This window comes from Colobus angolensis, unplaced genomic scaffold (genome assembly GCF_000951035.1).
Source record: "Colobus angolensis palliatus isolate OR3802 unplaced genomic scaffold, Cang.pa_1.0 Scaffold42, whole genome shotgun sequence".
NCBI classification, from domain to species: domain Eukaryota; kingdom Metazoa; phylum Chordata; class Mammalia; order Primates; family Cercopithecidae; genus Colobus; species Colobus angolensis.
Genome location: NW_012117599.1, coordinates 362,478 through 374,596, shown reverse-complemented (window position 1 = coordinate 374,596; position 12,119 = coordinate 362,478). Strand labels below are relative to the sequence as shown.

Here is a 12,119-nt window from a genome sequence, read left to right as displayed (position 1 = left end):
CTAGGGAGACATAAGGAAGCAATCATGATGAATGAGGGGTCTGGTGTATCCTTGTCTGGATGCCGTCATCTGGTGTGTTTCAGTTCTTTGATACTTTTTTTTTCCATCAAATACTCTCTCCGAATCACCTTTTGATACTTTTTTGAGAGGCCTGAGGGTCTTTCCTGAGGAAGAAACTATGATAAAACAAGTATAAGCTTCAAACTTTAAAACCAGAGAGTCTGCCGGGCAAAGTGGCTCTTATGAAAACCTAGACTGTACCACCTACTGCACACCCAGGCTATGTGGCATAGCCTATTGCTCCAAAGCTATAAACATGTACAGCAGGTTATGTGGTGAATACTGTAGGTCATTGTAACACAATGCTATTTGTGTATCTAAACATAACATAGGAAGGATACAACATATCCTATGCACCTGTATAGGGCACTTACCATGATTGGAGCCTGCAAGACTGGAAGTCACTGTGTTACCAAACAGTCATCTCCTAAAATAGCAATGCCTGCTTCCAGGATAACTCCCGAAGGACCTCTCTGAGGCTGTTTTACAGTTAACTTTTTTGGTTGTACGTCTAGGTCCCGCCACTCACAGCAGGTGCGACCATGATCTCACCGCACAGGAAGCCAATGACTGAGATGATTATTGGGTGCTGCAGCCTGGAAGATGGGAGGTCAGTATCAAATTCATCTCCTTGACCCACTAAAGTTAGGAGTTTATATAGCAGGGAAGAAATGTAACAAAGTGTGGGAAAATAGGAACTCAGGAGAGGTAGGACGGCAATCATGATGCATGAGAGGCCTGGTGTCTCACTGTCTGAATGTAGTGATCTGGTGAGTTTCCCTTCTTTGATACTTTTTTTTTTTTTTTTTGAGATGAAAGTTTCATTCTTGTTGTCCAGGCTGGAGTGTAGTGGCACGATCTTGGCTCACTGCAATCTCTGCCTCCCCAGGTTCAAGCGATTCTCCTGCCTCAGCCTCCTGAGTAGCTGGGATTACAGGCGCCTGCCACCACGCCCGGCTTTTTTGTATTTTTTTAGTAGAGATGGGGTTTCATCATGTTGACCAGGCTGGTCTTGAACTCCTGACCTCAGGTGATCCACCCACCTCGGCCTCCTAAAGTGCGGGGATTAGAGGCGTGAGCCACCGTGCCCAGCCTGTTCTTTGATACTTTTGAGAGGCCTGGAGTTCTTTCCTGAGGAAGGAACTCAGACAAAACAAATTTAAGTTTCAAGCTTTAAGACTAGAAGGGACACATTCTATGTTTATCAAAAAAAAAAAAAAAAAAAACTTGTCTATGGGACTATTGGGTGGGTTTCAGCTCTGGGTGTGTCATTGAATGGTGAGTGAATGTGAAGGCCTATGACATTACTGTACGCTGCTGTAGACTTTATAACTGTTGCACACTTAGGCTACATTAAATTTATAAAAAGAATTGCCCTTCAATAAGTTACCTTTTCTGGCCAGGTGTGGTGGCGGGCAGATCACCTATCAGGAGTTCGAGTCCAGCCTGGCCAACATGGCGAAACCCTGTCTCTACTAAACATACAAAAATTAGCCGGGCGTGGTGGCACATGCCTGTAATCCCAGTTACTTCGGAGGCTGTGAGACAGGAGAATCTCTTGAACCCAGGAGGCAAAGGTGGTAGTGAGCCGAGATCGCGCCACTGCACTCCAGCCTGGGTGACAGAGCAACACTCCATCTCAAAAAATTAAAAAATAAAAAAAAAGAAGAAGAAGAAAAGAGAAAGCTAAGAACTAAGGCACAAACACACACATTAGCCTAGGCCTATGCAAGGTCACGGTCTTCAATCTCCCTGTCTTCCACCTTCATATCTAGTCCCAGTGGAAGGTCTTCAAGGGCAGTAACAGGCATGGAGCTGTCATCTCCTGGGATAGCAATGCCTGCTTCTGGGGTACCTCCCGAAGGACCTCTCTGAGGCTGTTTTACAGTTAACTTTTTTTCTTATGAAGTAGGAGTATACTGAATATACTCTAAAATAATGATAAAAGGTATAGTATAGTAAGTACTTAAACCAGTAACATAGTCGTTTATTATCATTAGCAAGTATTATATACTGTAGATAATTGTATTGCTGTAGTTTTGTACAACTGACAGTCAGTAGGCCTGTTTACACCAGCATCGTCACAAGCACGAGTAATGTATTGTGCTAATGGCTACAACGTTATTAGGCAATAGGAATTTTTCAGCCTCATTATAATTGTTTGGACCACCATCATGTATGTGGTCTGCCATTGACTGAAATGCTGTTTTGTGGCACACAATTATATGGTAATCAGAATCATCTGAAAGTCTTGTTAAAACACAGTGCTGAACTCCACCCCCATTCAGGTGGTCTGAGGTGGTTCCTGAGAATTTGTTTCCACCAACTTCCCAGATGATGCTGAAGCTGCTCATCTGAGAATCAGCCAAATGTTGAAATGCCCCAGAGCTCAGGCCTTGGGCCTCTCTTCTTCTGTCAACACTAGGATACCAGTGCCTGCTCTTAGATGATCTTGTTTCACCCACATGCTCTAAATACCACCCAAATGTGGTCAGCTTCCAGTTTATATCTCCAGCCTGGGCTTGTCCAAACCCTGACCTTGAGCTGTCTCCTCCACCTCTGGATTTAATGTTTCATAAACATCTTTAACGTAGCATGTTCGAAAGTGAACCTCTGCTGTTCCCCCTTCTCCACTGCCAAACCTCTTCCCCCTACAGTTTCCCCACCTCAGTAAATGGCAACTTGATCCTTTGGTTGCTCAATTCAGATACCTTGGAGTCACCATTTTCTTTATCTCACGCCGCACATCCAGTTCCTCAGAAAATTCTGTTGGCTCTACTCTTTTTTTTTGAGACAGAATCTCGTTCTGTCACCCAGGCTGGAGTGCAGTGGCGCGATCTCGGCTCACTGCAACCTCTGCCTTCTGGGTTCAAGTGATTCTCCTGCCTCAGCCTTCCGAGTAGCTGGGACTACAGGCGCCGCCACCACGCCCAGCTCAGCCTGCATAATCCTTCTCCCACGTGGCCGCCAGGCTTGCTCTCTCACCAGCGCCAAGCCTCTGTTCACCATCTCTGTGAAGCCTTTTTGTCCTTCGTTACTTTATTGCTTTTCCATAGCACCTATCTCTTTCTGATATTACAATTATTAATTTTATTTGTTGAGTGTCCCCCAGTGCACATGCACCAGGGATCAGGCTCCCCGGGGAAGGAGCATCCCCAGAATATTTACTCGTACTGACATGATCAGTGACTGAAGGACAAACGGGTGAAGATTTGGGGAACGTGAGAGAGAGAGGTGCCAAAGACGTCAGATAGTGTGAGAGGCAGGCAGACCTGAGGCAGGAAGTCAGGCTTGGAGTGAAGCAGCAGAGGGAGTTCATCGGACCTGTGTCTTGTGCCTCGTCACATCCCTTAGCCCTTTGCAGAAACCCTCGGCCATTTGCTCCACTTCAGCTGCTGGGGCCTGTCAGTCCACTGAGCTCTTCCGTTTGCAGCACCTGCAGCTGGACGGTTACCTGCCTGGGAGTGCCAGGCTCTCCTCCTGCCAGCCGAAGGCCAAAGAGCTGCACACTCAGGGTTCGGACCCCTCACACCACTTCCAGCCTTGTTGAAGGGCCATACAGTGGGTTGGGGGGTCTGGCTTCCCTAGGAGTGGCTAGGTGATACCACCTGAAGTGTGGGGGCATCTGAGAGGTGGAGGGAGCTGATCAGATTAATTCCTTCGGCTTCCCTGTACCCATTATTGCTCCGAGGTGTGGTCGCTGCAATACACTGGAATGTGGGCTTCTTACAGAGCCCAGTAGATGCACGTGCTGAAGAATCTCTCTCCCAGCTGGTGAAGTAGAAGTTGACAGGCAAACATCATCTTGCATTTCTTCCCATCCTTTCCTGCTTCACTCCCTTTTCCTCACTCTTGTTGCCCTAGGTTTGCACCTCATAAAGCACCAGCCCTTAGTCCTTGCCTCAAGCTCTATTTCCTAGGGAATTTGGGCCGAGACTAGGAGCATGACTGCCTGCGACCCCTGGTCCCTCTAATGGCAGCATTGTTGCAGGGAGAACTGTGGGCCAGGAACGGTGACTCATGGTGGAGCAGGAGCAGTGGCTAGGATCACGTGATGAAGGCAGAGGCACAGGCCTGCATCAAGCAAGGAGGAGCCTGGAGACAAGCCCCTGGGGGAGAATGACATAGGGGCTCTGGTCCTAGCACCAGGAACTTCAAGGAAGCAAATCCCTTACTCCCTTACTGTCTTGGAGTTGCTCAAGGAGCCTTAGTGTCATGGCCAGAGCCTTAAAGAACCCTAGTATAGCAGGAATTTACTTGTGAAATTTCTGGCCATCTCTGACTGATGAACTCACGTTGGTGGTAGAGGAGCTGTTGCAAACAGCAGTCCGGAAAAGAGCCACAGAATGAGGCCAAGACAGCTGCTGACATCACAAGCAATAACCAGATGGACTTCTGGAACCTGATAAATGCCGACCTGGCATTTTATCTGGTATTTGAAAGGAGCAACCATGAAGACTGAATCATGCAAAGATATCTGGGACATGGAGGTCTATGTGGGCAGTTTCTGTCAAGCCAGGTGGTACAGTGGTCCACACCCACTTTGCCCAGACACAGGACATTCAGGGCTGGTTTTAGCCTGTCTTTGGTTTGCTGATATCTGCTTGGCTTGTTCCCCCACAATAGCTAAACGAGTATTATGGATTCTTTGAAACTCATAAAGTCATAATCAATAGAGGGGGTCTTATTTCCATCCGTGCTTCCATCAGATAGACTTACTGATATGGCTTTTCAAGGGAGTTATCGAAAGCTCTCATTTCCTAGCAGGGTAGTTGTTGGGGGTTATTAGGAGAGAAATAGCAGGAATGGGCACCCATGTTGTGAGGAAAACAAATAGACCTTTAGATGAGAAACACCTTCCAGCCTATATCCTGTCATTCTCTTGCACCGAGAGGATGCTTGGGATGTCCCTTTCACCACCTCCAAACAACAGAGTGAGGTAAGTAGTAGACCTGGAGGGTCATCAGGCGTCTCCACAGCCAGGCGTAATAATAGTCAAGAACTCCATATTGAAGTGACTCTTGGCAACCAGTTAGCCAACTGTAAACAGTGTGGTTGTATATTTTGTTTATAATTCATTCTGCGTGTACTTTGAAAAGATAGTTTTATATGGATGAATGGATTTGTTTTTAGTAAGAGTGGCAGAGAAGTTGGCCTGAAGGGAACCAGCAAAAGGATGTTTGAAAGATGCTGGGATTGAACTCTCAGATACTTAGGAGGGATTTGCAAAGAATGATGCTGGACTGTGGGGACAGGGAAGGTCCACGCCTCCTCCGTGACTATTATTCTGCCCTTGGGAGCTACAGTCCTGGAGGCGTCAGTGCTCTGGAGCTGACCATAAAGCTTCTGAGGTCAGCCAGCCACACAGTGAGGTACTGCCCACCTCCCTTCTGGTCCCAGTATGAGGATGGAAGAGTTAGCTGTTTTTCTATGGACTCTATGTATTGTTTTGGAAAGTTTGACAGGAACTTCCTTTAGCTGTTAAGTACAATGGTTAATTACATCGGGTTTTATTCTCTCACATTCAAGTCCAGAAGTAGGCAGTCCAGGGCTAAAATGAAGGCTCTGTAAGATTATCGGGGAATCAGGCATCTTCTGTTTTTCTCCTCTGCCATCCTTAAGGCATGGCTTATGTCCTCAAAGCCACAAGGTGGCTGTTGGGGTTCCAGCCATTAACTCCACATTCCAGGTAGAAAGAAGGAAAAGACAAGGCCAAAAGGGAGTTTCCTAGCTGTTACTCTTTCTTTTAAGTACCCGACCAGAAGTCCTATCCAAAAAATTTGATTTTTATCAGCATAGCATTCACCTGATATTTGATTTATCAATATTTCATTGGCCTGATTAGCTACACCTAGCTGCAAAAGAAGCCAAGAAATATATGTGGGTGCTCTGCTGCTCAGAATACAACCAGAGTTCCTATCTTTAAGGAGATGAAGAATGACTTCTGGCTAGACATGAACAGTTTCTGCCGCAGGAAGCATTACTCAGTGCTCTTTGTCAACACTTTTACTTTATCATGAGAATCTATAAGGTAGTTCGAAACACTGAACCTCTGATCTTAGAGTAGATGGCTTTTTGCATCTTCTGCAGACTCTGCACAGGTTTTGTACACAAGTATGATGGGGAGGAATCCACATCTTTATATGGCACCTCTGGCACGTTCAACAGGCTGGGTACCACACCAGGGGCCAGATATTTGATCATCATGAGGATTGATTTTTTTGAGGCCTCTGCTACTGGGATTCACCATCACTCCATGTATCCTGCCTGAAGTTCCACATTCCTGCTCATTCACAGGGTAAAAGCAGGGGGGGCCATGTGCTAATTCTCTATCCTTCATCCACAGGGAAGTTCCACATTCCTGCTCATTCACAGGGTGAGAGCAGGGGGGGCCATGTGCTAATTCTCTATCCTCCATCCACAGGGAAGTTCCACATTCCTGCTCATTCACAGGGTAAAAGCAGGGGGGGGCCATGTGCTAATTCTCTATCCTTCATCCACAGGAGTGCCAATGTGGGACAAGAAATTAAAATAATTATGCTTTTTAATGCCTGGATAGCAAGAGCCTATCCTCCTCCTCATCCTGGTGCTCACACACTCTCAGCTGCTGTCTGAAATGCCTGCTTTACTCCTAAGCAGGAATTCCTAAAGCCATAGACGTGAGGAAGCTGATCTAAGTCTCTGTTGTGTAGGTGTGGACAGGACAGTCTGTGTTTTGGCTTCATGGTACTGATGTTGAGGGCAAGAAGGAGGACACCATGTCTCATAGGCCTGGCTTTCAGTCACATCCTCGTGTCTGTTGCTTTGGTACTGAGGGATGACCATTTGTGGACAAGCAGTGTCTGGAGTTAACTTTGACTTTGTGGTTTTCTTTGAGATGAGACACAGCCCCATTTCCTGTGGCCATTTTCACAGTGGCTAACCTCTTCAGCCTGGGACCCCACCCAGCTGCCACGGCTGTGCCTGGATGCTGCACAGGACTCAGAACTTTTTGGGATGAACATGTTTCCCTTCCACAGCTGCAAGTGAATATATAGTGAGAAAGGGAAAGGTCTGGCACAGTGGCTCCTGCCTATAATCCCAACACTTTGGGAGGCCGAGGCAGGCGGATCATGAGATCAAGAGATCGAGACCATCCTGGCCAACATGGTGAAACCCTGGCTCTACTAAAAACACCAAAATTAGCTGGGCGTGGTGGCGAGCGCCTGTAGTCCCAGCTACTCAGGAGGCTGAGGCAGGAGATTCACTTGAACCTGGGAGGTGGAGGTTGCAGTGAGCTGAGATTGCACCATTGCACTCCATCCTGGGAGACAGAGCAAGAATCCATCTCAAGAAAAAAAAAAAAAAAAAAGAGGAGAGAGAGAGAAAGGGAAGGGGCTATATCCAGGGTGCTGTGGAATGGCAGAGCCAGACTAAGGAAGCTTGGTTATCAATAAAATTAAACAAAGACGAAACAACCACCACCACTGTAGAAACAAGGATAGTTGGGTGATGGATTTGTCTTCCAGAACCCAGAGGTCAGGTCTGGGGCCAGAAGACCACAAGTAAAGGGAAACACAGGGTCCTGAGCCAAGTGAAGAACAGGAGCACATAACCAGAATCAGAGCTCCAGGAAGAGACAAGAGGAGCAGATGAAGAGCTCACAGCACAGCTATAGTGAAGGCATTGGCAGTCCTAAGTACATAGAAGCTTGATGTTTCTTTTCTTTTCTTTCTTTCTTTCTTTATTTATTTTTGAGATGGAGTCTTGCTCTGTTGCCCAGGCTCGAGTGCAGTGGCGCAATCTCGGCTCACTGCAAGCCCCACCTCCTAGGTTCCCGCCGTTCTCCTGCCTCAGCCTCCCGAGTAGCTGGGACTATAGGCGCCCACCACCTCGTCTATAGAGATGGGGTTTCACTGTGTTAGCCAGGATAGTCTCGATCTCCTGACCTCATGATCTGCCCACTTCGGCCTTCCAAAGTGCTAGGATTACAGGTGTGAGCCACTGTGCCCCGCCCATTCTTTCCATCTTTTTTTGTACCCATTAACCATCCCCACCTCCCTTCTACCCCCCACTACTCTTTGCAGCCTCTGGTAACCATCCTTCTACTCTCTATGTCCATAAGTTCAATTGTTTTTTAGATCCCACAAATAAGTGAGAGCAGGTGATGTTTGTCTTTCTGCCTGACTTATTTCAGTTAGCATAATAACCTCCAGTTCTATCCATGTTGTTGCAAATGACAGGCTCTCATTCTTTTTTATGGCTGAATAGTACTCCATTGTGTATAAGCACCACATTTTCTTTGATGTTTATTTTCTTACTAAAGTTTCTAGTTGTATAAGTGCATTTGATTTTTGGCTCAAGTTCTCAGGTATTCATTCATTTAGAGAATACATGATGAGGCCAGGCACAGTGGTTCACGCCTATCATCCCAGCACTTTGGGAGGCTGAGGTGAATGGATCACGAGATCAGGAGTTCGAGACCAGCCTGGCCAATATGGTGAAACCTCGTCTCTACTAAAAATACAAAAGTTAACCAGGTATGGTGGCGGGTGTCTGTAGTCCCAGCTACTCAGGAGGCTGAGGCAGGAGAATTGCCTGAACCCGGGAGGTGGAGGTTGCAGTGAGTTGAGATTGCACCGCTGCACTCCAGCCTGGGTGACAGAGCGAGACTCCATCCCAAAAAAAAAAGAAAGAAAGAAAATATATGATGAGTGCCAGGCACCACACTGGGAACACAGTAATACACAGATATGAAGGAGCTCTTGTTCTCCTGCAGCATTCAGCCTTGCGATAAATAAATAAATAATATGTCTGTTGCCTATCTTAGGGTCTCCTTCAAACACCTGCAAAGCATATTGATTGGAGAGCTTCTGACCAATTTGGGGATCCTCCAGGCATCATCTCAAATTTGAGGTATCCCAACGAAGCGTATGGCATGGTTAATTGAGACTATTGATGAAGACTGTGGCACCAAATGGAGGTGTGAGGATAAGCAGTTGATAGAAGGTGCTCAAACAAAAATTGCCATTACCTTGAACAAACACGTGCTGAGTCTCTCTGGGGACTGCTTGTCTGGCTGAAGCACCTCCACGGTACCCGGAAGCCTGATTTTCATAAACGTCACTGATGTTGGGTGATAGAGGATTTGCGACTGAAAACTTTCCCACAGGTGCTGCACTCGTGGAGCTTCTCTCCAGGGTGCACTCTCTGATGGCGAGTGAGCCACCTTTTCTGCAGGAAGGTTTTCCTACATGCAATGCATTCGTGGGGCTTGTCTCCACTATAAATTTTCTGATGCTGATTATGGGATGAGCCGTCAAAGAAAACCTTCCCACAGTCGTTATCTTCGGAATGCGTCTCTACAGTGTGCACTGTCCTGTGTCGATTGAGGGATGAATGGTCCAACAGAGCTCTGCCCTACCCCTGCATTCCTAGGGCCACTCTCCAGGGCGGGTTAGCTGTGGCCAGAATACCTTTCCCGCTGAAGGGTTCTCCACACGCTGTGCAGTCATAAAGACTTTCTCCAGGATGAGTTCACCGATGTCCAGTAAGGGTTAATCAGTGGTAGAAAGTTTTCATTGCATTCAAAGGGGCTCTTCCCAGGGTGTGACATCAGTTGTTTCTTTTTTCAATTTTAATTCATGTTATAGAGACAAGGTCTCACTACGTTGCTCAAGCTGGTCTCAAACTTCTAGGCACAAGTGATCCTCCCAAAGTGCTGGGATTACAGGCATGAACCACCATGCCGGCTGACATCAGGTTTTTCTTAAGGCTCCTACAGCTGAAGGCTTTTCTGCATTTTTTTTTTCTTTTTTATTATACTTTAAGTTCTAGGTACATGTGCACAAAGTGCAGGTTTGTTACATGTGTATACATGTGCCATGTTGCTGTGCTGCACCCATTAACTCGTCATTTACATTAGGTATATCTCCTAATGCTGTCCCTCCCCCTCCCCCAACCCCGTGACAGGCCCCAGTATGTGATGTTCCCCTTCCTGTGTCCAAGTGTCCTCATTGTTCAATTCCCACCTATCAGTGAGAACATGCGGTGTTTGGTTTTCTGTTCTTGTGATAGTTTGCTCAGAATGATGGTTTCCAGCTTCATCCATGTCCCTACAAAGGACGTGAACTCATCTTTTTTTTAATGGCTGCATAGTATTCCATGGTGAATATGTGCCACATTTTCTTAATCCAGTCTGTCATTGATGGACATTTGGGTTGGTTCCAAGTCTTTGCTATTGTAAATAGTGCCGCAATGATTTATAATCCTTTGGGTATATACCCAGTAATGGGATGGTTGGGTCAAATGGTATTTCTAGTTCTAGATGCTTGAGGAATTGCCACACTGTCTTCCACAATGATTGAACTAGTTTACAGTCCCACCCACAGTGTAAAAGTGTTCCTATTTCTCCACATCCTCTCCAGCACCTGCTGTTTCCTGACTTTTTAATGATTGCCATTCTAACTGGTGTGAGATGGTATCTCATTGTGGTTTTGATTTGCATTTCTCTGATGGCCAGTGATGATGAGCATTTTTTCATGTGTCTGTTGGCTGTATGAATGTCTTCTTTTGAGAAGTGTCTGTTCATATCCTTTGCCTACTTTTTGAAGGGGTTGTTTTTTGCTTGTAAATTTGTTTGAGTTCTTTGTAGGTTCTGGATATTAGCCCTTTGTCAGATGAGTAGATTGCAAAAATTTTCTCCCATTCTGTAGGTTGCCTGTTCACTCTGATGGTAGTTTCTGATGGTAGTTTCTTTTGCTGTGCAGAAGCTCTTTAGTTTAATTAGATCCCACTTGTCAATTTTGGCTTTTGTTGTCATTGCTTTTGGTGTTTTAGACATGAGGTCCTTGCCCATGCCTATGTCCTGAATGGTACTACCTAGATTTTCTTCTAGGGTTTTTATGGGGTTTTCTAAATATACGACCATGTCATCTGCAAACCGGGACAATTTGACTTCCTCTTTTCCTAATTGAATAAACTTTATTTCTTTGTCTTGCCTGATTTCTATAGCAAGAACTTCCAGCACTATGTTGAATAGGAGTGGTGAGAGAGGGCATCCCTGTCTTGTGCTAGTTTTCAAGGGGAGTGTTTGCAGTTTTTGCCCATTCAGTATGATATTGGCTGTGGGTTTGTCATAAATAGCTCTTATTATTTTGAGATACGTTCCATCAATACCGAATTTATTGAGAGTTTTTTTTTATCATGAAGTGCTGTTGAATTTTGTCAAAGACCTTTTCTGCATCTGTTGAGATCATCATGTGGTTTTTGTCTTTGGTTCTGTTTATATGCTGGATTACGTTTATTGATTTGCGTATGTTGAACCAGCCTTACATCCCAGGGATGAAGCCCACTTGATCATGGTGGATAAGCTTTTTGATGTGCTTCTGGATTCGGTTTGCCAGTATTTGATTGAGGATTTTTGCATCGATGTTCATCAGGGATATTGGCCTAAAATTCTCTTTTTTTGTTGTGTCTCTGCTGGGCTTTGGTATCAGGATGATGTTGGCCTCATAAAATGAGTTAGGGAGGATTCCCTCTTTTTCTGTTGATTGGAATAATTTCAGAAAGAATGGTACAAGCTCCTCCTTGTACCTCTGGCAGAATTTGGCTGTGAATCCATCTGGTCCTGGATTTTTTTTGGTTGGTAGGCTATTAATTATTGCCTCAATTGCAGAGACTGGTATTGGTCTATTCAGGGATTCAACTTCTTCCTGGTTTAGTCTTGGGAGAGTATACGTGTCTATGAATTTATCCATTTCTTCTAGGTTTTCTGGTTTATTTGCATAGAGGTGTTTCTAGTATTCTCTGATGGTGGTTTGTATTTCTGTGGGGTCGGTGGTGATATCCCCTTTATCATTTTTTATTGGGTCTATTTGATTCTTTTCTCTTTTCTTCTTTGTTAGTCTTGCTAGCAGTCTATCAGTTTTGTTAATCTTTTCAAAAAACCAGCTCCAGGATTCATTGATTTTTTGAATGGTTTTTTTTTGTGTCTCTATCTCCTTCAGTTCTGCTCTGATCTTAGTTATTTCTTGCCTTCTGCTAGCTTTTGAATGTGTTTGCTCTTGCTTCTCTAGTTC

At 45.4% G+C, this 12,119-nt stretch overlaps 1 protein-coding gene across 1 annotated transcript in view; it reads right to left on the bottom strand.

Moving 5' to 3' along the window:
* Nucleotides 1-9,162: 9,162 nt before the first annotated feature.
* The window catches only part of LOC105522202 (zinc finger protein 2-like), an 8,549-nt gene continuing 5,592 nt past the window's right edge, over nucleotides 9,163-12,119 (bottom strand). Inside the window, 1 exon segment of the mRNA XM_011956639.1 lies at nucleotides 9,163-9,454. Coding sequence (XP_011812029.1) covers nucleotides 9,163-9,454 — 292 coding nt within the window.